Below are 23104 nucleotides of genomic sequence, written 5' to 3'. Positions count from 1 at the left end.
TGTGTTTTGCCGCAGTAAGCTGGTAATATAATTTAATATCTGCCAGGATCAATGAGTGGGGATCCCTTCTATGTAGACTATAGCAGATAGTCACTAGCTGACAGTTATTGAGTTCAGCTAAGACCTAGTTTTTCTGATCCTTTGCCCCTGTGTTCAGCTTCGTATATCCCGTCTTCTGATATTGTCCCCGATGTGATCTCTTGGTATTGACAGCGCACGTTGACACCTCTTGCTGCTTGCTCGCTCCTCCAGCCAGCAGCCCTTCCGTAGACACAAACCGCATTGTAAGACCAGTTCCCTGTAAAGGGTGAAGACCGGGGTTCCTCTGGAATCTGATGTCTGTCCAAGGCAGCCATTATGAACCTGCCTCTCAGACATGACCCTATACGGTTAAAAAAATGTCTCTAACCGTGACCTTTTAGGTCGGCTTGAACACGCAGCAATGTGCAATAATCTCTGTGGACTGTTTTCGGAATTTCATTCTGTTTGGGATATAACACTGTGGCTAGATAATCACTTTCCTTATTTACGCTACACAAATAATAAGGTAGAAAGATAAGAATAAAAAATAATGAATAAGGTTTATTGGTAGTGTAGGTTTTTGAAAACATTTGCCAATATATCACAATAAAGACATATAAGGGGTTGTCTGTTGTGAATTCTGTTGTCGAACTCCCTCCTGTGGTCGTGAAAGGTACTTCGGCGAGTTCTGTCTATGGGCTCCCTCTGGTGGCTGTGAGTGAAGCTGCTGCTTCTGAGGTTCCTTACACAGGTGACGTGGTTTATCCTTTGGTTGACTGCTCTATTTAACTCCTCTCAGATCGTTACTCCATGCCAGCTGTCAATGTTTTTGCATTGGTTCAGTTCGCCTTCTCCTGCAGAAGCTAAGTTCCTGATAGTCATTATTTGTTCATTGTTTTCTTGTCCAGCTGGTTTTCATGATTTTGTCTTGCTAGCTGGAAGCTCTGGGATGCAGAGTGGCCCCTCCGCACCGTGAATCGGTGCGGAGGTCTTTTTTGCACACTCTGCGTGGTCTTTTGTAGGTTTTTGTGCTGATCGCAAAGTTCCCTTTCCTATCCTCTGTCTATTTAGTAAGTCTGGCCTCCCTTTGCTGAAACCTGTTTCATTTCTGCGTTTGTGACTTTCATCTTTACTCACAGTCAATATATGTGGGGGGCTTCCTTTACCTTTGGGGAATTTCTCTGAGGCAAGGTAGGCTTTATTTTCTATCTCTAGGGCTAGATAGTTCTTAGGCTGTGACGAGGCGCCTAGGTCTGGTCAGGAGCGCTCCACGGCTATTTCTAGTGTGTGTGATAGGATTAGGGCTTGCGGTCAGCAGAGCTCCCACATCCCAGAGCTCGTCCTGTATTAGGTTTAACTATCAGGTCATTCCGGGTGCTCCTAACCACCAGGTCATAACAGTTGTCCGGTGATCACTTATTGATCGGTGGGATCAGATCGCTAGGACCCGTACTGATCGGCAAAAGTGGAAATGGAGCAGCAGTGAGCATGCTCAGCCACCACTGAATTAGTTCTGTAGGGGGCTACCGGAAAAAGCTAGTTAGTAAATCATTACAGGGACTAAAGTCAGCGCAGAATGACTGTTCAAACCAAGCACCCGCGCTCGGTGCACCATGGAAGGGTTAATCGTGTATATACACTTTCCCACCTGCTTGTTTTCCCTCTATCCCCCCTCCCCCCTTTTTTGATTGACAGCTCTGGCTTCACAGAGGCAGAAAAGGGTGGAGATAGATGGAAAACGAGTAGGTGGGAAGGTGCAATGTTTGGCCACACCAAGGGTGCACTGGGCGCCTGTATTTGAACAGTCTATGCTGACCGAGTCCTTTTAAGTTTTTACAATTTTAACTTTTTTTCTGCCTCGTCATTGGAAGGAACATTTTTAACAATGTTATGAAAAGTAACAATGTATCCAAGGGTTAATCTGTTTGTTTTTTTTTCTTGCACTTTAGTACTTTGTTTGGAAGTTTGAATATCCCAGATCTTGTATCTGCGTTTCATTTGCGAAAACAGTCTTGTCAATCCGGGACATTGGACTGCCAACATTGCTTAGCCAATTTTTCCTGAAAGAATATATAAATAAAAGAGAACGTTTGGAAAATGCTAAAATACATATTGTCGGTGCTGCCTGATACATGTATTCTTACTGGAATTTTTACACTTCCCCATCCATGAGTTCATGCACCAAAAATACAAATCTCACATTGTGCCTTTTTTTTTTTGCATAAATATGTTTTTAATTAATAGTGACTTTTTATTTGTGCCTTATTCGGTATTTAATTTGAGCCTTTTTTAACTTTATTGTTTTTTTTATCTTTTTTTTATTTTTATTGGGGCTAGGCTTTATCGGCTCAGTTTGGTTATCAAGTTGTTTTAATCATTTTGCATTTTTTTTAAATGTCGGAAAATGTGTGTGCAATTGTGTGGCAGCACGGTGGCTCAGTGGTTAGCATTGCAGCGCTGGGGTCCTGGGTTCAAATCCCACCAAGGACAACATCTGAAAGGAGTCTGTATGCTCTCTCCGTGTTTGTGTGGGTTTCCTCCCACACCGCAAAGACATACTGATAGGGGATTTACAATGGGGACAGTGATGATAATGTATCATCAAACATCGTGGTAATTTTTGTGAATTTGGTGCAAAAGTCACAAGCCAAAAAAAAAAAGGATTTACCCATCCTCCCCCGCCCCCCAAATGATGACTTGGGGATTAAAAGTCTGATAGTGACAAAATTTCATAAAGCAGACACGATATTCCGTATTCATTATTAAGTGGTCATTATTAACCGTTTGCTTTGAAATGGCTACAGTGGGATCCCATAAACCTGCACAATATGGGTGTGCAATAAAACCAACAAGAAATGAACCAATTAGTAAAGGGTTCATGTTGTTGTAACAAGAATTTATAATGTGGCACATAATATTGAAATTAACTGTACTCACATTATATCTACTTTTTCCTTTGATCCCTGGACTTGCCCGGTGACTGTTCCATACGGGGTATTTTTCACCCATCCAACGACAGAAACACGTTTGGCCTGGTCTTCTGTATACTGCAAGAACAAACAGACAGAATAAACTGGGCTATGCTCTCACAGCATCTTTCCTATGGTTCTCCATAGGTAAAATACTGTATAATGTAAGCCATTCCATTGCCAATAAATGTGATCCATTAGGATCTGCAACTAAAAGAAGTAAAAAAAACCATAAAGCCAGTGTGAACATTGTGCTAAATATTAGCATTATGATACTAATCCTTATAGTCATACGATGTTAGTGGAGGTCAACACGCAATGCAATCCACAAGTGAAAAATACTGAAGCTCAAGCTTTTATTAACACAGTGAAATTGTGCTGTTTTGCAAGTTTTATCCAAAAAAGGATAAGTTTAAGTCAGTTCTTCATAATTTTTCTGTTTATAATCCACTGTTGCATGCCACATGCATCATGCCACCAGCATACTTGCGCAGAAGCCAGACCTTAATACGTTTTCTCTCTTTATGATCTACTTTTGTTTGCTGCATGCATCATGCCACCAGCATACTTGCTCAGAAGCCCGTCCTTCATACTTTTTCTCTCTCTATGAACTACTTTTGTTTGCTGCATGCATCATGCCACCAGAATACTTGCTCAGAAGCCCGTCCTTCATACGTTTTCTCTCTCTATGACCTACTTTTGTTTGCTGCATACATCATGCCACCAGAATACTTGCTCAGAAGCCCGTCCTTCATACTTATTCTCTCTCTATGAACTACTTTTGTTTGCTGCATGCATCATGCCACCAGAATACTTGCTCAGAAGCCCGTCCTTCATACTTATTCTCTCTCTATGAACTACTTTTGTTTGCTGCATACATCATGCCACCAGAATACTTGCTCAGAAGCCCGTCCTTCATACTTATTCTCTCTCTATGAACTACTTTTGTTTGCTGCATACATCATGCCACCAGAATACTTGCTCAGAAGCCCGTCCTTCATACTTATTCTCTCTATGAACTACTTTTGTTTGCTGCATGCATCATGCCACCAGAATACTTGCTCAGAAGCCCGTCTTTCATACTTATTCTCTCTCTATGAACTACTTTTGTTTGTTGCATGCATCATGCCACCAGAATACTTGCTCAGAAGCCCGTCCTTCATACGTTTTCTCTCTCTATGACCTACTTTTGTTTGCTACATACATCATGCCACCAGAATACTTGCTCAGAAGCCCGTCCTTCATACTTATTCTCTCTATGAACTACTTTTGTTTGCTGCATGCATCATGCCACCAGAATACTTGCTCAGAAGCCCGTCCTTCATACTTTTTCTCTCTCTATGACCTACTTTTGTTTGCTGCATACATCATGCCACCAGAATACTTGCTCAGAAGCCCGTCCTTCATACTTATTCTCTCTATGAACTACTTTTGTTTGCTGCATGCATCATGCCACCAGAATACTTGCTCAGAAGCCCGTCCTTCATACTTATTCTCTCTATGAACTACTTTTGTTTGCTGCATACATCATGCCACCAGAATACTTGCTCAGAAGCCCGTCCTTCATACTTATTCTCTCTATGAACTACTTTTGTTTGCTGCATACATCATGCCACCAGAATACTTGCTCAGAAGCCCGTCCTTCATACTTATTCTCTCTATGAACTACTTTTGTTTGCTGCATGCATCATGCCACCAGAATACTTGCTCAGAAGCCCGTCCTTCATACTTATTCTCTCTATGAACTACTTTTGTTTGCTGCATGCATCATGCCACCAGAATACTTGCTCAGAAGCCCGTCCTTCATACTTATTCTCTCTCTATGAACTACTTTTGTTTGTTGCATGCATCATGCCACCAGAATACTTGCTCAGAAGCCCGTCCTTCATACGTTTTCTCTCTCTATGACCTACTTTTGTTTGCTGCATACATCATGCCACCAGAATACTTGCTCAGAAGCCCGTCCTTCATACTTATTCTCTCTATGAACTACTTTTGTTTGCTGCATACATCATGCCACCAGAATACTTGCTCAGAAGCCCGTCCTTCATACTTATTCTCTCTATGAACTACTTTTGTTTGCTGCATGCATCATGCCACCAGAATACTTGCTCAGAAGCCCGTCCTTCATACGTTTTCTCTCTCTATGACCTACTTTTGTTTGCTGCATACATCATGCCACCAGAATACTTGCTCAGAAGCCCGTCCTTCATACTTATTCTCTCTATGAACTACTTTTGTTTGCTGCATACATCATGCCACCAGAATACTTGCTCAGAAGCCCGTCCTTCATACTTATTCTCTCTATGAACTACTTTTGTTTGCTGCATACATCATGCCACCAGAATACTTGCTCAGAAGCCCGTCCTTCATACTTATTCTCTCTATGAACTACTTTTGTTTGCTGCATGCATCATGCCACCAGAATACTTGCTCAGAAGCCCGTCCTTCATACGTTTTCTCTCTCTATGACCTACTTTTGTTTGCTGCATACATCATGCCACCAGAATACTTGCTCAGAAGCCCGTCCTTCATACTTATTCTCTCTATGAACTACTTTTGTTTGCTGCATACATCATGCCACCAGAATACTTGCTCAGAAGCCCGTCCCTCATACTTATTCTCTCTATGATCTACTTTTGTTTGCTGCATGCATCATGCCACCAGAATACTTGCTCAGAAGCCCGTCCTTCATACTTATTCTCTCTATGATCTACTTTTGTTTGCTGCATGCATCATGCCACTAGCATATTTGCGCAGAAGCCAGTCCTTTATATTTTTTGATCCCCTTTTGCTTTGTGCAAGCATCACACTACGAGCATACGTGCACAGGAGCCAGTCCTTCATTCTTTTTCTCTTATGATCCACTTTTGCTTGCTGCATGCATCACATGACCAGCATACTTGCGCAGAAACCAGTCCGGAATCACTGGATCTGGCACAGGTGAATTTTGCACGTATTAGTACGGAAAAGGGAGCACTGTGGTTATTAGAATATCTTCTGGGGGCGCAGTGCGTTATAATTTATTCTAGTGGTGCCATGTATTTTATTCAAGGGACACACTGTATTCTATTATGGGGGGGCACAGTAGTAACATTTATTCTAGGGGCACTTTGTATTATAATTATAGGGACAAGTGTATTCTTTTTTTATTCTTGGGCGCAGTATATTACATTTTCTGTGCGTGCACACAGTATTATAATTTATTCTGGGGCATAGTGTTTTAAATTATGAAGGTGCAGTTTATGATCATCTATTTTGGGGCCGCAGTGTCTCATACTTTGGTTTGGAGGCACTATATATAATATTTCTGGGGGAATAGTATACTATAATGTATTCTAGAGTCATAGTATATTATATTTTTTCTGGGGGACATAGTATATTACAAGTAATTATGGGGGTAAAATGTATATTATAACTTCTGGTAGACAATGCGTGCATTATAATTTACTTTAGGGGCACTGAAAAAAATCATTTTGGGGAACACTGTGTAATGTAATGTAGGAGAGAATTATATGGAGCTCATTTTTAGGGAAGGAGAACAATAGTATGTGCTTCTATTAACTTCAAGAGGTAAGTGTAGATTAGTTATATCAGTGGTGATGTTTTCAGGTCACATTTTTATATTTAATGTGTAGCAGTGTTATTTTTGAGAAGGCACAGTGTGTGGCGGTATTGTTTTTAGGAGGCAAAGTATGTGGCACTTTTAAATATTTGGGCTTTTTATATAGGATCAGAGACTGGTGCAGTTGAGAACTGAAGATTTCTGGGCAGTAAACTCTGCAGAGGCCAGACATCGCTGGAAGATGTTATGAAGGTCTGAGCCAGACGGAGAAGAAAGGAATAATAATAATAATAATTTTTTTTTTATTTATATAGCGCCAACATATTCCGCAGCGCTTTACAAATTATAGAGGGGACTTGTACAGACAATAGACATTACAGCATAACAGAAATACAGTTCAAAACAGATACCAGGAGGAATGAGGACCCTGCTGCTCACAAGCTTACAAACTATGAGGAAAAGGGGAGACACGAGAGGTGGATGGAAGTAAAAAGACAGACTTCTGAATCCTCATGTATCGCATACTGTCAGAATTGTACTGTCAGCGGTGAGAGCAGTTTGAATTCTTCTGGATACATTCCGACTAGACGTGCAAAGACTTTAGTGAATTGCGCGTGGTCGACTAATTAGCACGTGACGGCATACATGAAAATCCCATACTTGTGGACACGCGGCCGCCCGCATCATAAAATCCTGACAGTGTGCAGTGTGCGCTGTGAGGATTCAGAAGTCCGCAGTCACATAGAGCGACTGCAGACTGTTATGTCAAACCTGGAAAACCCCTTTAAATGGACACATATGATTTGCATAGAAACTGCAGCTGCTGTAGTAGGAGCTAATCCCTACTTTTACTATGTTTCTTGTTATTTCTTCCAGTTCTCTTTGTATTGATTCCAGCAGAGAATTAAAATGTTTCTTTTCCATGTAGTTTCTTTTATCTGCTGAATCCTTACATAAAACGCTTTTGTTTTTGGCTCAGAGGGACGCAGCTTAACGCCGGAATTATGTCGGCATCTCTTGAGCTATTTACTAGGTAACTAGAAATTCTCAACTGTTTAAAGATAAAGCTGTTTGGTTCTGGAATAAAAGTCACTTTTCTAGCATAAACTTTTGGGCTTTCTTGTGGTAGATTTTCTTATCCTCTTTATCCAGGCAGCAATTTAAACCATGGAAATTTTAATTCCGGTCGTATAGCTGCTATTAACATGTTACACCCCACTACACCCTAGCAACACCCGGAGATTGAAAGACAATCCAAAACACAATCTTAGTCATGATGATTGGCATCAAATAAACATATCTCAGCTGTGTGCAGGAATGTCAGCTTTTCACCAGGTGATACTGGACCAGTACATTTATTTCAGACCCCAGACCAGAACTATTATACTCAGAACCCCCAACTTATCCATCTCACTATGGGGGCCCTGCAGCCAACACTCTTAATAATGGTGGTCCCTTAAACCAAACTTCGTTCTTTCAGTCATAGGGGTGGCACCCGCACAATTTAAGTCACCGATCAGTGAAAAGAAATCAGCGGCCATGACCGCACAACCGGCACTGACTGACAGCAGCCCATCACTAGAGCTGGCTGTCAGTCAGTGCCGGGGCGCAGTTACAGCTGCTGCTTTCTTTACGTTGACAGGTCATTGAAACCGTGCCGGAGAGGAAAGTTGCTGGAGAGGAATAAAGTTAATTTCCTCCTGGCAGTGGTGATCTCAGTGCTGGCACCACCCCTATGACTGAAAGCTGCTGGAGAGGAATAAAGTTCATTTCTTCCTGTCAGTTGTGATCTCAGTACCGACGCAACCTCTATCACTGAAAGCTGCTGGAGAGGAATAAAGTTAATTTCTTCCTGGCAGGGGGGCTCTCAGTGCCGACACCACCTCTATGACTGAAAGCTGCTGGACAGGAACAAAATTAGTTTCCAGGGGGTTCTCAGTGCCGGTGCCACCACTATGACTGAAGGCTGCTGGAGAGGAATAAAGTTCATTTCCTCCTGGCAGTGGGGTTCTCAGTGCCGGCACCACCCCTATGACTGAAAGCTGCTGGAGAGGAATAAAGTTCATTTCCTCCTGGCATTGGGGTTCTCAGTGCCGGCGCCACCCCTATGACTGAAAGCTGCTGGAGAGGAATACAGTTAATTTCTTCCTGGCAGTGGGGCTCTCAGTGCTGCTGCCACCCCTATAACTAAAAGCTGCTGGACAGGAATAAAGTTAGTTTCCCCTTGACAGGGCTCTCAGTACTGGCGCTAACTCTATGACTTAAAGCTGCTGGAGAGGAATAAAGATCATTTTCTCTTGACAGTGGGGTTCTCAGTGCTGGTGCCACCCCTATAACTGAAAGCTGCTGAGAGGAATAAATTTAATTTCCTCCTGGCAGTGGGGCTCTCAGTGCCGTCGTTGCTATTACTCTGCAGATTAACCCCATATATACAGTTTAATAACTTAATTTTACATGACAATTGAATTTTGTCACGATGACCGACCCTTTTAGTCAGATATAAAATATGATAGAATAATATCCTCTGAGGATCGGTGGTAATAGCATCAGTGAAAAAAAAGACAGTGCACTAAATTTAGCACTGGGTGCTCTACAGTTTATTGGCACCGGAAATTGATTGATTGTACAGGGAATTATTATCCCACACCTTTAAAGATGGTATCAAAAGAGAGAAGAATCTTCATAGGAAATAACAATGAGCAATGCACCCATGTGTTTACGCCAATGCAGGTTCTGCAGAGCGATCACTGGTATTAATTAACACAGGATAGAACTTGTTGTGGTTACTCGCTGGGTGTGAGCCATCTCAATTATTACACCTCTATTCCTGAGATTTGGGGAACTCCCATAACATTCCCATTCATTTGTTCTATGGCGTAATGACTTGTGTATGGACTCCCATACTGCATTAACGTGTGGTTTTGTGACATTTCATAGCCTTGTGTACGGGCATAGTAATGTACATTTACATCACTAATGTGCTAATTTCGCACTTAGAAACATGAATGCAATAGTTTATTTGGTGTATAAATGTGTGGGTAGCCAAAACCAGAATTGCTTCATTACATGACTGCAGGCTTGTGAATGATCACAGCGCGCAGTGTGCAAAAGTCAGGATTCTCTGATGCCGGGAGCTGGCGGGTACGTGACCACGACTTACATATTTGCAGTTACATGCCGACTAGACATGCATGGCCTCACTCAATGTAAGTGAATTGAGAGTAGCCGCACACGTCTAGTCGGAATGTCACTGTCAGGATTCTCCGGTGCAGGGAGCAGGCGGGCACGCGACCACGGTGCTTTAACACGACTGAGTGCAACCATTTTTCTTATTTTGAAATATGTTGGTTTTTGGCATGCACCTGTTCAGACTAGTTCTTGATGTGCCGGTCAGTTTTCTCTTATAAGTAACAGGTGTGGGCAATATGAAAATCACATCTGAAACCAGGTAAAAAGGGGAGAAGTTGACACAATCTTTACATTGTGTGTCTGTGTGTGCCACACTAAGCATGGAGAACAAAAAGAGGAGAAGAGAACTGTCTGAGGACTTGAGAACGAACATTGTTGAAAAATATCAATAATCTCAAGGTTGCAAGTCCATCTCCAGAGATCCTGATGTTCCTTTGTCCACGGTGCACAACATAATCAAGACTTTTACAACCCATGGCACTGTAGCTAATCTCCCTGGATGTGGACAGCAGAGAAGAAATGATGAAAGGCTGCAATGCAGGATAGTCCAGATGGTGGACAAGCTGCCCCAATCAAGTTCCAAAGAAATTCAAGCTGTCCTGCTTCTCAGAGTGCATCAGTGTCAGCAAAAACTATCAGTCAACATTTGAATGAAATTAAACACTATAGCAGCGGACCCAGGAGGACCCGACTGCTGACACAGTGACATAAAAAAGCTAGACTGCAGTTTGCCAAAATGTATGTGAATTAGCTAAAATCCTTCTGGGAAAGTGTTGTGGACAGATGAAACCAAGATAGAGCTTTATGGTAAAGCACATCATTCTAGTGTTTACCGAAAATGGAATGAGGCCTACAAAGAAAAGAACACAGTACCTACCGTCAAATATAGTGGAGGTTCAAAGATGTCTTGGGGATGTTTTGCTGCCTCTGTGACTAGGTGCCTTGACTGTATGCAAGGTATCATGAAATCTGAAGATTACCAAAGGTTTTTGAGTCGCAATGTCAATATTTTTTCCGGAACAATTTCAAGGGTGCCAACACTTTTGGCCATGACTGTATAGTGCTGTAAACTGTTGTTACAAAATCCGAAACTTTTTAAAGTTTAAAAAGTTGTACAAAAAATTCTATATATAGTTACATAGGTTGAAAATAAGTCCTAGGACCACCAAGTTCAACCTTTCTCCACCAATTGTGCCTTGAAAAATTAGTCATACCACTTAACGTGGAAAAAATTTAGAAAGGTTCACAAGGTATAAATACTTTTTCAAGAAACTGTATATGATTGCCCCAGATGCTTGGCAGCAGCCATGGACATTAAATCGCTGATAAATTTGTCATTATGTTCTCGTTGTTCTTGTCTTTTCTTCTGGTTTCCTTTGTAGGGATTCCAGGAGAACTAACACAAACCCCCGTACGTCTGCTTCTTGTCTGCACAGTAAAGCATTGTGGAATATGTTTTGTTAGCTTAAAAAAATCTAATATTTACGTCTGTGAATATTTCTATGAAATCAGAAAATGATGGCGCTAGATCATTATATTTCTTCCACCTTCCCAAACAAAATGTAAGCACGCTGCAAACATGACAGTGTAGGAACATGTTCAATCAATATCAAAGCATTTGTACTGTACCTTTCTGAAGAATACCCCTGGAAGAAATAATAAAACACATGACATTGCATCATTTTATGCCTATATTGTATTTTACGATTAATGCACCATTTTTATCTTCTATTGAACAAACTCTAGAAATGAATCGCACAACAGAGGTTAATTTCCTGCTAAACTGTTCCATTTGTTTCAGTTGCGGAACGTTGGCTTAGCCAAGGGGGAAGATTCAATTTGTCCTATTGGATATGCGGCAGGGAAACTGCAGCTAGTTGTCTTACAGCCAGACACAAGGCACTGAAGAAGAGAGGAGAAGATGACTAGGCTACTGGGACACAGAGAACATTTTTTTAATACACAGGGTGAGCCATTTATAAAGTTGGATCCAAAATGGCCGACTTCAAAATGGCCGCCATGGTCAACACCCATTTTGAAAAGTTTTCCCCCTCCCATATACTAATGTGCTACAAACAGGACCATTCCCATTTTATTTAGGTTCATCCATATAAATGGCCCACCCTGTATATTCCTCAACTATAGCTTGTGATATCAGACAAAATAACATTAAAGATAAAAGTAATAGACAAAAGAGGTTATTTTTTTTTCTTTTACAATGTGCTTAAAAACTAACAGGCAGGGAATTGCTAACAGAGGCAGCTACCTGCCTGATCTACTCAGGGCCGACTCAGATCAGTCATTGACCGCTCCTGCCGGCGATTCAGCTGATCCATGTCAACAGAGCAGCTCTTCCTCTTCCGGTCTCCTCAGCGGCATCATTCTAAAAGATTACCCGCAGTTAGGCAGCCGGCATGTTACTGGCAGTCGATCACACCCCCGTCAACAGAGCAGAGCAGAAGAAAAGCCGTTGCTCTGTCGATGTGATCTCTGAATAGCCGGCAGGAGCGGTCTGTGACTGCTCTGTGCAAGCAAAGATCGGCGCTAGCCGCAACAGTTATCGACCCATAGTAAAAAAAAAAATTAAATAGAATAGCACTGGATAACCTCTTTAATGCTGCTCTTATAACTTCTTGCGTATGTTCCTTTAAGTAAAAAAAAGTTTTTCAAGGGTCTTATAAGACTTACCACTTGTTCCTCGGCCTCAGGGACAAATTACAATTCTATTCTAGATTTCTTTTTTTAAGCAAAGTAACTTTTTCTATAAAGAAATATCAACTTGGAAAGAACTTCAAGGACTCTGGTTAAAAGTTTGGACACCCATAGACCGTGAGAAACAAAATGACAAATTGTAATTATATCTGGATTCCCAATAAAGTTAATATTAATGTATTTTACAGATGAATTTATACCAATCAGTCCTTCGATTGGGATGTTAGCAACGCACATTTTATCTTGTTTTATTCATTTGCGCGGCCAGTACATCAGAGCTTATAGATAAAGGACGGCAGACAACTGATCCAAATATATAAAAATAAAGTTTGGCGTGCGCTGCTGACGTGAAAGATATCACTGGAAGTACAATTTAAAGGGATTATCTCTCTGGTTTTTAAAAATATTTAGTAGAGGAGAGTTTCCGGCCATTAATGGATTTATGTCTGAGAGATCCCTTTTATGGTGCACTTCTTAATACCAGACGCAGCTGCTGTTTTTTTTTTTTTTGCACGGACATAAGACACACACGACAACTGTGCTGTAAGTCTGGATTCTTTTCCTCCCCCTTACAACAGTTGGCCAGTTAAACCTGAAAATAATGTACACGCACTTTTATAATTCATGACTACGTATTTTAGCAACTTTCCACTTGTGCAGGTTTTATCTTTTTTTATGCTGTAAAAGTGATATTTTCCAAGTGGTTATTTAATTCTACCAATAATACCCAATACAACAAAAGTATTAATACTCACCAGTCCACTGTTACTAGAGTACCGGTGCTTCCCTGGTGTCCTGTCTATCTGTCTACCCAGGTCTAGTGATTTGTATCAAGAAAACTTGACCGCTGCAGCAAATCACCGAAAGCATTGGTGACCTTAGTGTTCTTGAGTGCAATGGTCACTTGTCATCACTGGAGATGGGTAATCAACAGGTGGGGGATGGACTTGGGACCACTGCAGCCAAGCACTGGCTGTAGCGGAGATGACCTGCAGCCAGTAATGGTCCGTAAAGGTCAGATGCTGCCTTGACACGTCAACGGTGGACCTAACTGAACTGGGACTTGGGAGGTTCTCCACTGTGAACTGTTTGTAAAAAAAAAAACTTCTTGGGATTGGACACTGCTTTAATTACAGATTAAATTTATTGTGTAAAAATGATTTTAGGGGGTTATTCCAAGATCAAATGGGAATACAGAGTGAAGTCACTAGGACTGGGCTATGGCTGTTTCGCATCTAACTATGCTTCATCTGGTCCTGAAAATGAAGAACCAGAGGAAGCGTAATTAGATGCGAAACAGCTGTAGACAATTCTCTGTTTCTTCACTCTGTATTCCCATGCGATCTTGACATACAACAGCACAAATAATGATCTAGTGGTGAGTGTCACTTACGGTATGTTTCTTCTCTTCTTAAGGTACCGTCACACATAACGATATCGTTAACGATATCGTTGCAACATCACGCTTTTGGTGACGTAGCAACGATCCCGTTAACGATCTCATTATGTGTGACAGCGACCAACGATCAGGCCCCTGCTGGGAGATCGTTGGTCGCTGGGAATGATCAGGACCTTTTTTTGGTCGCTGATCACCCACTGTCATCGCTGGATCGGCGTGTGTGACGCCGATCCAGCAATGTGTTCACTTGTAACCAGGGTAAATATCGGGTTACTAAGCGCAGGGCCGCGCTTAGTAACCCGATATTTACCCTGGTTACCATTGTAAAAGTTTAAAAAAAAACACTACATACTCACATTCCGATGTCTGTCACGTCCCCCGGGGTCCACTGTGTCAGCGCCGGCTGTAAAGCAGAGCACAGCGGTGACGTCACCACTGTTACTGCCGGCGCTGACACAGTGCAGGGAAGCTCTCGGCAGCAGCGCGTGCATTAGCAACGCGCTTGCCGAAAGCAGTTTTAACCCTGTGGACGCCGGCGGGGGACGTGACAGACATCGGAATGTGAGTATGTAGTGTTTTTTTTTTTTACTTTTACAATGGTAACCAGGGTAAACATCGGGTTACTAAGTGCGGCCCTGCACTTAGTAACCCGATGTTTACCCTGGTTACCCGGGGACTTCGGCATCATTGAAGACAAGTTTCAACGGTGCCAAAGTCGTTCCCTTGATCGTTGGTTGCTGGAGAGAGCTGTCTGTGTGACAGCTCTCCAGCGACCACACAACGACTTACCAACGATCACGGCAAGGTCGTATCGCTGGTCGTGATCGTTGGTAAGTCGTTTAGTGTAACTATACCTTTAGAAATTCTTTACTGTGCCACTGTAAACAATTGTATGTATGTAGGGGCTAATAATTAAGATCGCCTTCACTTGAGTAAATACAGAGTATTTATCACAAGATGTTGGCCAACAGTGAGGTCTGGTTGGCATATTCAACGTTTACAATCCGAGAACAGGCCGCCATGTTCAGACCGACTGTGGGTCTCCTGACCCAAACTCAACAGCAGTCATATACCGTATGTGCTTACAATCATATATGAGGCTGGTGGGTTGGGTCAGGAAATCTACGATCGATCTGGACATCACAGTCTGTACTTGGACTATGAATGGGATGTGTGAAACCAGCATAAGCCTCAAAAACAGATTATTGACAGATAAAAAAAGAATCAACTTGCATCAGAAGGAAGAAGTTAAAAGAGTATGTAGATGGGAAGGGTCTGCTAATGATTTCAAGCACATCACATCATCTTTGAAGCTCAGTGGATGTAAGACTATGCAGTAAGCATATATGGCCACCAATGGAACGGGTTCACTTCTATATTGTATTCATTGGTGATGAAATTGCTATTAAAGGAGGTAGAATTAACATTCATTTTTAACAAAAGAAGATGGATAGGGGATAACTCACTGATTGCCATGCATTCGAACTAGGGCTGTGGAGTCGGAGTCGTGGAGTCAGAGTCGGTGTTGTGGGAATTGAGGAGTCAGAGTTGGGGTCAGAGGTTTGGCTTACCGACTCCACAGCCCTGGTTCGACCCCCATCAATCCTGAGAACATGGCTCTGGATCCCAGAGAATGTGGCTTTGCAGCCTGATCTTGAAAGGAGTGGAGCCTCCGCTCCATTCCTTGTCAATGAGACAGCCGGAGAAAGCAATGTACAACTCTCAGCTTTATCCCGAAGTCCCGCAAACAATGAGTAGAGGTCAAGCACGCATGCTTCTACCCCATATAGCCCTGTTTTCAGGATTGCTGAAGGTCCCAGAGCTAAGACCCTCAGTGATCACCAAGTTATCCACCATTTTATGGAAAGGGGATAACCTTTTTGTTGGAGGGGATTATACCTTTAATTCTGGTAATGGAACTATATTATTTGCTCAAATCCTTTGAAACCTTTTGAACAGTGCAAATAGACAATGATCCAAAACGTAGTGCGAAACCAAGCAACCCAAGACTTGTCCAAAACAAAAAGTCTATTGTTCTGGAAAACAGAAGACAACTGTAGTAAGATCCTGGCAAAGAATGACTAGAGAGGAAAACCAGCAATACGTGTATGTGTACACGAGGGATATATACATATATATCTACCATATAATTGTCTAAGGGTCACTTCCGTCTTTATGTCTGTCTCTCCTTCTGTCTGTCATGGATATTCATTGGTCGCGGCCTCTGTCTGTCATGGAATCAAAGTCGCTGATTGGTCATGGCAAAACGCCCACGACCATTGCCACGACCTATCAGCGACGGCCACAGTCCGGCAGCAATATGGCCGCTCCTTCCTCCCCGCAGTCAGTGCTCGCTCCATACTGCCCTCCAGTCAGCCCTCACACAGGGTTAATGGCAGCGTTGACCGTGGTGTAAGGCATTCCGATTACGCAGCTATTAACCCTGTGTGACCAACGTTTTACTATTGATGCTGCGTATGCAGCATCAATAGTAAAAAGATCTGTTACAAATAAGAATAATAAAAAAAAAGGTTATTCTCACCCTCCGACGTCGCGTCCTCTCCTCGGCAGTGCAAGCGGCAGGTTCCGGTGTTAAGGATGCTATGCGAGAAGGACCTGCCATGACGTCACAGTCATGTGACCGTGATGTCATCACAGGTCCTGCGCTCATATCAACCCTGGGACCGGAAGCTGCCGCGTGCACCACACACAGGCGCCAAGACTACAAGGGGCCCTCGGAAGGTGAGTATATGTTTATTTTTAATTTTTTAACCTGTTGCATACGTGGCTGGACAACATACTACGTGACTGGCCAATATACTACTTGTCTGTGCTGTATACTACGTGGCTCTGTGCTGTATACTACGTCACTGTACGATATACTACATGACTGGCCAATATACTACGTGACTGGGCAGTATACTATGTGTCTGTGCTGTATACTACGTCGCTGTGCAATATACTACGTGACTGGGCAATATACTATGTGACTGGGCAATATACTACGTGACTGGGCAATATACTACATGACTGGGCAATATACTATGTAGCTGGGCAATATACTACGTGACTGGGCAATATACTACGTCGCTGTGCAATATACTACGTGACTGGGCAATATACTATGTGACTGGGCAATATACTACGTGACTGGGCAATATACTACATGACTGGGCAATATACTACGTAGCTGGGCAATATACTCCGTCACTGGGCAATATACTACGTAGCTGGGCAATATACTACGTAGCTGGGCAATATACTACGTGACTGGCCAATATACTACGTGACTGGGCAGTATACTATGTGTCTGTGCTGTATACTACGTCGCTTTGCAATATACTGCGTGACTGGGCAATATACTACGTGGCTGGGCAATATACTACGTGACTGGGCAATATACTACGTGACTGGGCAATATACTACGTGACTGGGCAATATACTACGTAGCTGGGCAATATACTACGTGACTGGGCAATATACTACGTGACTGGGCAATATACTACGTGGCTGGGCAATATACTACGTGACTGGGCAGTATACTATGTGTCTGTGCTGTATACTACGTCGCTTTGCAATATACTGCGTGACTGGGCAATATACTACGTGGCTGGGCAATATACTACGTGACTGGGCAATATACTACGTGACTGGGCAATATACTACGTGACTGGGCAATATACTACATAGCTGGGCAATATACTACGTGACTGGGCAATATACTACGTGGCTGGGCAATCTACTACGTGACTGGGCAATATACTACGTAGCTGGGCTATATACTACGTGACTGGGCAATATACTACGTGACTGGGCAATATACTACGTGGCTGGGCAATCTACTACGTGACTGGGCAATATACTACGTAGCTGGGCAATATACTACGTAGCTGGGCAATATGCTACGTGACTGGGCAATCTACTACGTGACTGGGCAATATACTACGTGGCTGGGCAATATACTACGTGGCTGGGCAATCTACTACGTGACTGGGCAATATACTACGTAGCTGGGCAATATACTACGTAGCTGGGCAATATGCTATGTGACTGGGCAATATACTATGTGACTGGGCAATATACTACATAGCTGGGCAATATACTACGTCACTGGGCAATATACTACGTAGCTGGGCAATATACTACGTCACTGGGCAATATACTACGTGACTGGGCAATATACTACGTAGCTGGGCAATATACTACGTAGCTGGGCAATATGCTACGTGACTGGGCAATATACTACGTGACTGGGCAATATACTACGTGGCTGGGCAATCTACTACGTGACTGGGCAATATACTACGTAGCTGGGCAATATACTACGTAGCTGGGCAATATGCTACGTGACTGGGCAATATACTACGTAACTGGGCAATATACTACGTAGCTGGGCAATATACTACGTAGCTTAGCAATATACTACGCGGCTGGGCAATATACTACGTAGCTTGGCAATATACTACGTGGCTGGGCAATATACCTCATGGCTGGGCAATATGCTATGTGGCTGGGCAATATACTACGTCACTGGGTAATATACTACGTAGCTGGGCAATATAGTACGTTACTGGGCAATATACTACGTAGCTGGGCAATATACTACGTGGCTGGGCAATATACTATGTGGCTCGGCAATATACTACGTTACTGGGCAATATACTACGTAGCTGGGCAATATACTACGTGACTGGGCAATATACTACGTGACTGGGCAATATACTACGTGGCTGGACAATATACTACGTGGCTGGGCAATATACTACGTGGCTGGGCAATATACTACGTGGCTGGGCAATATACTACGTGGCTGGGCAATATACTACGTGGGCTGTGCAATATAATACGAGGACATGCATATTCTAGAATACCCAATGCGTTAGAATCGGGCCACCATCTAGTATATATATATATATATATATATATACATATATATATATATATGTATATATATATATATATATACACATATATAGATATAGATATAGTCGGAGCAGATTTACTGTCTGGATGGAATGTCCACTGCTTGTTAGTAGAAATTTTGTGAATGAGATTTTAAGAAATCTCATGCACATGCTGCAGTGTATGCGCTACGGGAGGTCCGCAGCCAAAAGGTCCCGTGTGTACATACCTTAAAAACGTTTTTTTGAGATCATAAATAATTTGAATGCCAACAGCAGGCAATGTGATAAAGTGAAGAAAACGACCTATGCCAACTCCAGTTGGTTTTTGTTTACTTGACTGAGAAAATGAAGGGCTTCCAAGACAAGTGACCGCTGCAGCCAATCACTTGTTTCTACAGTATATAGAGCATGAGCGCATCAGTGCTGGAACAGCATTGGATATAACAGATCAGTATATGATCTTTTGATATTTTATCACACTGCCTGCGTTGGCAGCTTTTTATGATCTCAGAAGACTCCTTTTGTATGGGTTCCAGTCTCCAGGCAGAAAAATATTAATAATTGAGAGTCCTCCGTGGTTGATGCGTTTTAATGGTGAACTAAAAAGATGGTAACGAATCGCAAGCTTTCGAGACTACACAGGTCTCTTCATCAGGTGAGTAGTCTCAAAAGCTTCCAACTTCTTACCATCTTTTTAGTTAGCCAATAAAAGGTATCAACCACTGCTACCTTTAAATATTAATATTATGCTATCTACTGGCCACCATGGTACAAATATATATTTTTCCAGACTCCAGGCCGCCATTAACATAGGATTTGTGACCCAGTAATAAAAGTTGCAATTTAATTTATGACTGTTAGTTTCTACACTTAATCTGTACAATTGAGTGGGAGGGAAGGTATGAAGGGATCTAACTCCTACAGCTGCAGTGATGGAGAGCTAAAGTAACCCCAATGTGGTCTATGTCCAAATATTTACGGACCTGCCTGGGATCGCTGATGGTTATTGCCCATAAAACACATTTTATAGTCCGGCTTTAGTGGCCCTTTATTAAATGCAACTGTGTTTAAATGCTGAGTCTGCGACCGATGGAATCCGTCATCTGCACACACAATACAAATACAGAGCGTTCAGGCCATGTTCAGACTTCCGGATATATTTCACAACTTAAACATTTGTTTTTATTTTGGAATTAAAAACAAAACAAAAAACTAAATTCTTTCAAACGCCAATCTATGTTCTTACCCTGCACATCTCCATAAACTTCATAGTCGACAGACCACAGCCCTGTAGAAGTCATGGTGCAGATCATCCACAGCTGCAACCATTGGGAGTTTATTGCTCAGTTGTGTCCCCCGGCCAAAAATGATTTGCCTGTTACTAAATTCAGTACAGAGCACTTGCCACACAGAAATAGCACCCGGCAGCGCTGCCCTATTACAGAGCAGGTGCAAGGACAGAATTTAAAGGAACACTAAATTCTCATTTTAAGGGCTCGTGCACATGGCCATATTTTCGGTCCGAGTGCGATCTGACAAAATGCCGGATCAATGTTATTCAATGGGGCAGGGTGCATGTCATATACATCAACTTAGAAAAACAGAGATCCCTAAAAAATAACTTGTATTCATTAATATGATTAAAAAAGACTATATTTATCCACAATCAATATAAAACAGTATTAAATGTACCTAGTGGACCCTAGACCGAGCTACAATGCACCCTGCCTGACAGTGGAGGTTGGCACCCTACTTTGCTGCGGTAGGCGCCCCCACTCCTCGACGGCTAGCCCTTACAAGCCCTATAAGGACCTATAATTAAAGAAAGACTAATTAGCCCTACTGAAATCTATGCTAATACCCTGCCTAACAGTGGAGGTTGGCACCCTAATTTTCTGCGGTAGGCGCCCCCACTCAACGACGGCTAGCCCTCTGATTGACTATTTGCATAAATAGGACGATTGAGTCCTTTTACCCTCATTATAAGTACTCTGAGGAGTTCACGCTATATTATTATCGAGTGGTGGTTGTGGTTCTGACTGTGTGCCCTTTAGAGGTGTTTTCCTCGTTTTTGTTTTTTGGTCCATTTTTTGTCATTGTAATTGTGCCATATTTTATGGACATGCACTACTAGTTATTTTACATCAAGCATTTGCACTCTTGTAGTGTAACAAAAATGGACTTCATCTAAGTGCTGTGTATTATCTTGTGTGGACATATTATTGCATCCAGTATACCCGCATTTGGTTTAAGGTATCGTTACTGTACAGCACCTGAAGTATATGTTTTTTCCATCATAGCATCTTTCTACACTAGTATTATAAGGTGCTAGTATATATATATTTTTGATATATATTTATTCTTTGTTTTGGATATATTTTTTCTATTTTTGTTTTTTCTCCTTTACGGGTATCAGTGGTGTTTGTGGGACATATCTCTTTGTCTATCCCGAACTTTAGGGACTGTTAGGGACCCTAGGGCTAGCCGTCGTTGAGTGGGGGCGCCTACTGCAGAAAATTAGGGTGCCAACCTCCACTGTTAGGCAGGGTATTAGCATAGATTTCAGTAGGGCTAATTAGTCTTTCTTTAATTATAGGTCCTTATAGGGCTTGTAAGGGCTAGCCGTCGAGGAGTGGGGGCGCCTACCGCAGCAAAGTAGGGTGCCAACCTCCACTGTTAGGCAGGGTATTAGCATAGATTTCAGTAGGGCTAATTAGTCTTTCTTTAATTATAGGTCCTTATAGGGCTTGTAAGGGCTAGCCGTCGAGGAGTGGGGGCGCCTACCGCAGCAAAGTAGGGTGCCAACCTCCACTGTCAGGCAGGGTGCATTGTAGCTCGGTCTAGGGTCCACTAGGTACATTTAATACTGTTTTATATTGATTGTGGATAAATATAGTCTTTTTTAATCATATTAATAAAAGTTATTTTTTAGGGATCTCTGTTTTTCTAAGTTGGTGTATATGTTTTTCTGGGATTCCGCATTATTGTGATTTGGTTTTTCTAGGCAGGGCACATGTCCAATTTTTTCCTCGGACCTGTGTTTGGTCTGAGATTTGGATCGCCCTTGGCCATGTAAGTCAATGAGTCCGTGGAAATCGACAGACTGCACGCGACATATGCAGATGAGCACATAGAGCCAGTCATGTTCCCAATTTATGGTCGTGATTTTATATGAACCCCACAAATATGAACCCCGCTTGCCACAGCTACTTTGCAATTGGGGAGAGCCGGGCAAAGTGCCAGAATTGGCGCATCTAATAGATGGGTGTCATGTCGGACGCTGTTCACATTAGGGCATCCGACAGACAGCGGTAATTCCACATTTGTCCACTATACGCTCAGTGGCGCCGGCTAGATTTTATCCAGGTTATCCAGGGTTAATCTGGCTGGTAATCTGGTTGGAGGCTGGGTCACGCCCGTGGCCTTTAAATAGTCATTCTGGACTTTGGGCATCGCCGATTATAGCTTGTTTCTTGTGCCTGGTGATCTCGGTCTGGAGTGGTGGTCTAGGAGAAGAAATATCGTATCTGGTGGTGTATTATCCTTTGTCATATTTCTCCTTCCTATATTTGTGTTTATTTTTGCCCTGTGCGCATTATTGCATTTTCCTGTGTGTCTACGGCGTGGTGCGTTTTTTAGTTTTCCCTGTCTGTGCTTTCTGTGGAGGTTGGTGTGTGGTCTTATCACTGGGTGGCGGGTGGAGGTTTCAGCATAGGGCTGAAACAGGAGTCAGGGTCAGGCCTGGCGGCCCAGACAAGCACACCATCAATGTAAATTCTGGGAGAGGGACAGACAGGGTTTTCCCTAGTCTGAGGGATATCGCAGTGGCCGGGGTAATCAGCTTTAGTCTACCCAATACCCCCGTGACAATGGGCCTTTTCTGGGCGGTTGCGGGCTGATATTTTTAGGCTGGTGTGTGGGGGGCTATATCCATGGCCCCTTACCAGCCTGAGAATACCAGCCCCCAGCTATCTGCTTTAGCAAGGCTGGTTGTCAAAAATGGAGGGGACCCCACGCTGTTTTTTTAAATTATTTAAATAATTTAAAAAAGTTTTGCCTGGCTGGTTATCACAAATATAAGGGAACGCACGTCGTTTTTTTAAAATGTATTTATTTATAACACAGGCGGCGGATGATGAACACTCCCATCATCCACCGCCTGCTCTCACTGTTAACAGTTGAGTATATCTCTGTGTGTCATCCATGTGTCATCAGGGTGCACGACGTTTTGTAGTCCGTGCTGATGTTAAAAAACAAAAACGAACATGTCAGCGTATGTTGCCCACGGATACACGGTCTTAGGAACCACACACTCACATGCGGACAGACCCATTCACTAGAATTG

At 42.6% G+C, this 23104-nt stretch overlaps 1 protein-coding gene across 1 annotated transcript; it reads right to left on the bottom strand.

The window, feature by feature from the left end:
• Positions 1 to 562: 562 nt before the first annotated feature.
• Positions 563 to 20110, bottom strand: LOC138649027 (acylphosphatase-2-like). Its single transcript, XM_069739104.1, has 4 exons — positions 20006 to 20110; positions 11374 to 11390; positions 2959 to 3068; positions 563 to 2081 (listed from the first exon to the last, which is right to left on the bottom strand). The coding sequence occupies exons 1-4, from the start codon at positions 20070 to 20072 to the stop codon at positions 1967 to 1969; spliced, it is 309 nt and encodes a 102-aa protein (XP_069595205.1). The 5' UTR covers positions 20073 to 20110; the 3' UTR covers positions 563 to 1966.
• Between the last annotated feature and the right edge of the window lie 2994 nt (positions 20111 to 23104).

This window comes from Ranitomeya imitator, chromosome 9 (assembly GCF_032444005.1).
Source record: "Ranitomeya imitator isolate aRanImi1 chromosome 9, aRanImi1.pri, whole genome shotgun sequence".
Classification (NCBI taxonomy): domain Eukaryota; kingdom Metazoa; phylum Chordata; class Amphibia; order Anura; family Dendrobatidae; genus Ranitomeya; species Ranitomeya imitator.
Note: the sequence above shows the minus strand (reverse complement) of the source record. Positions and strands in the feature narration are given on the sequence as shown.

Coding starts and splice junctions, on each gene's coding strand:
- LOC138649027 (XM_069739104.1), bottom strand. CDS start 20,072: ATGATCTGCACCATGACTTCTACAGGGCTGTGGTCTGTCGACTATGAA. Junction 2,082..2,958: donor AAGGAAAAAGTAGATATAAT/GTGAGTACAGTT, acceptor ATATTCTTTCAG/GAAAAATTGGCTAAGCAATG.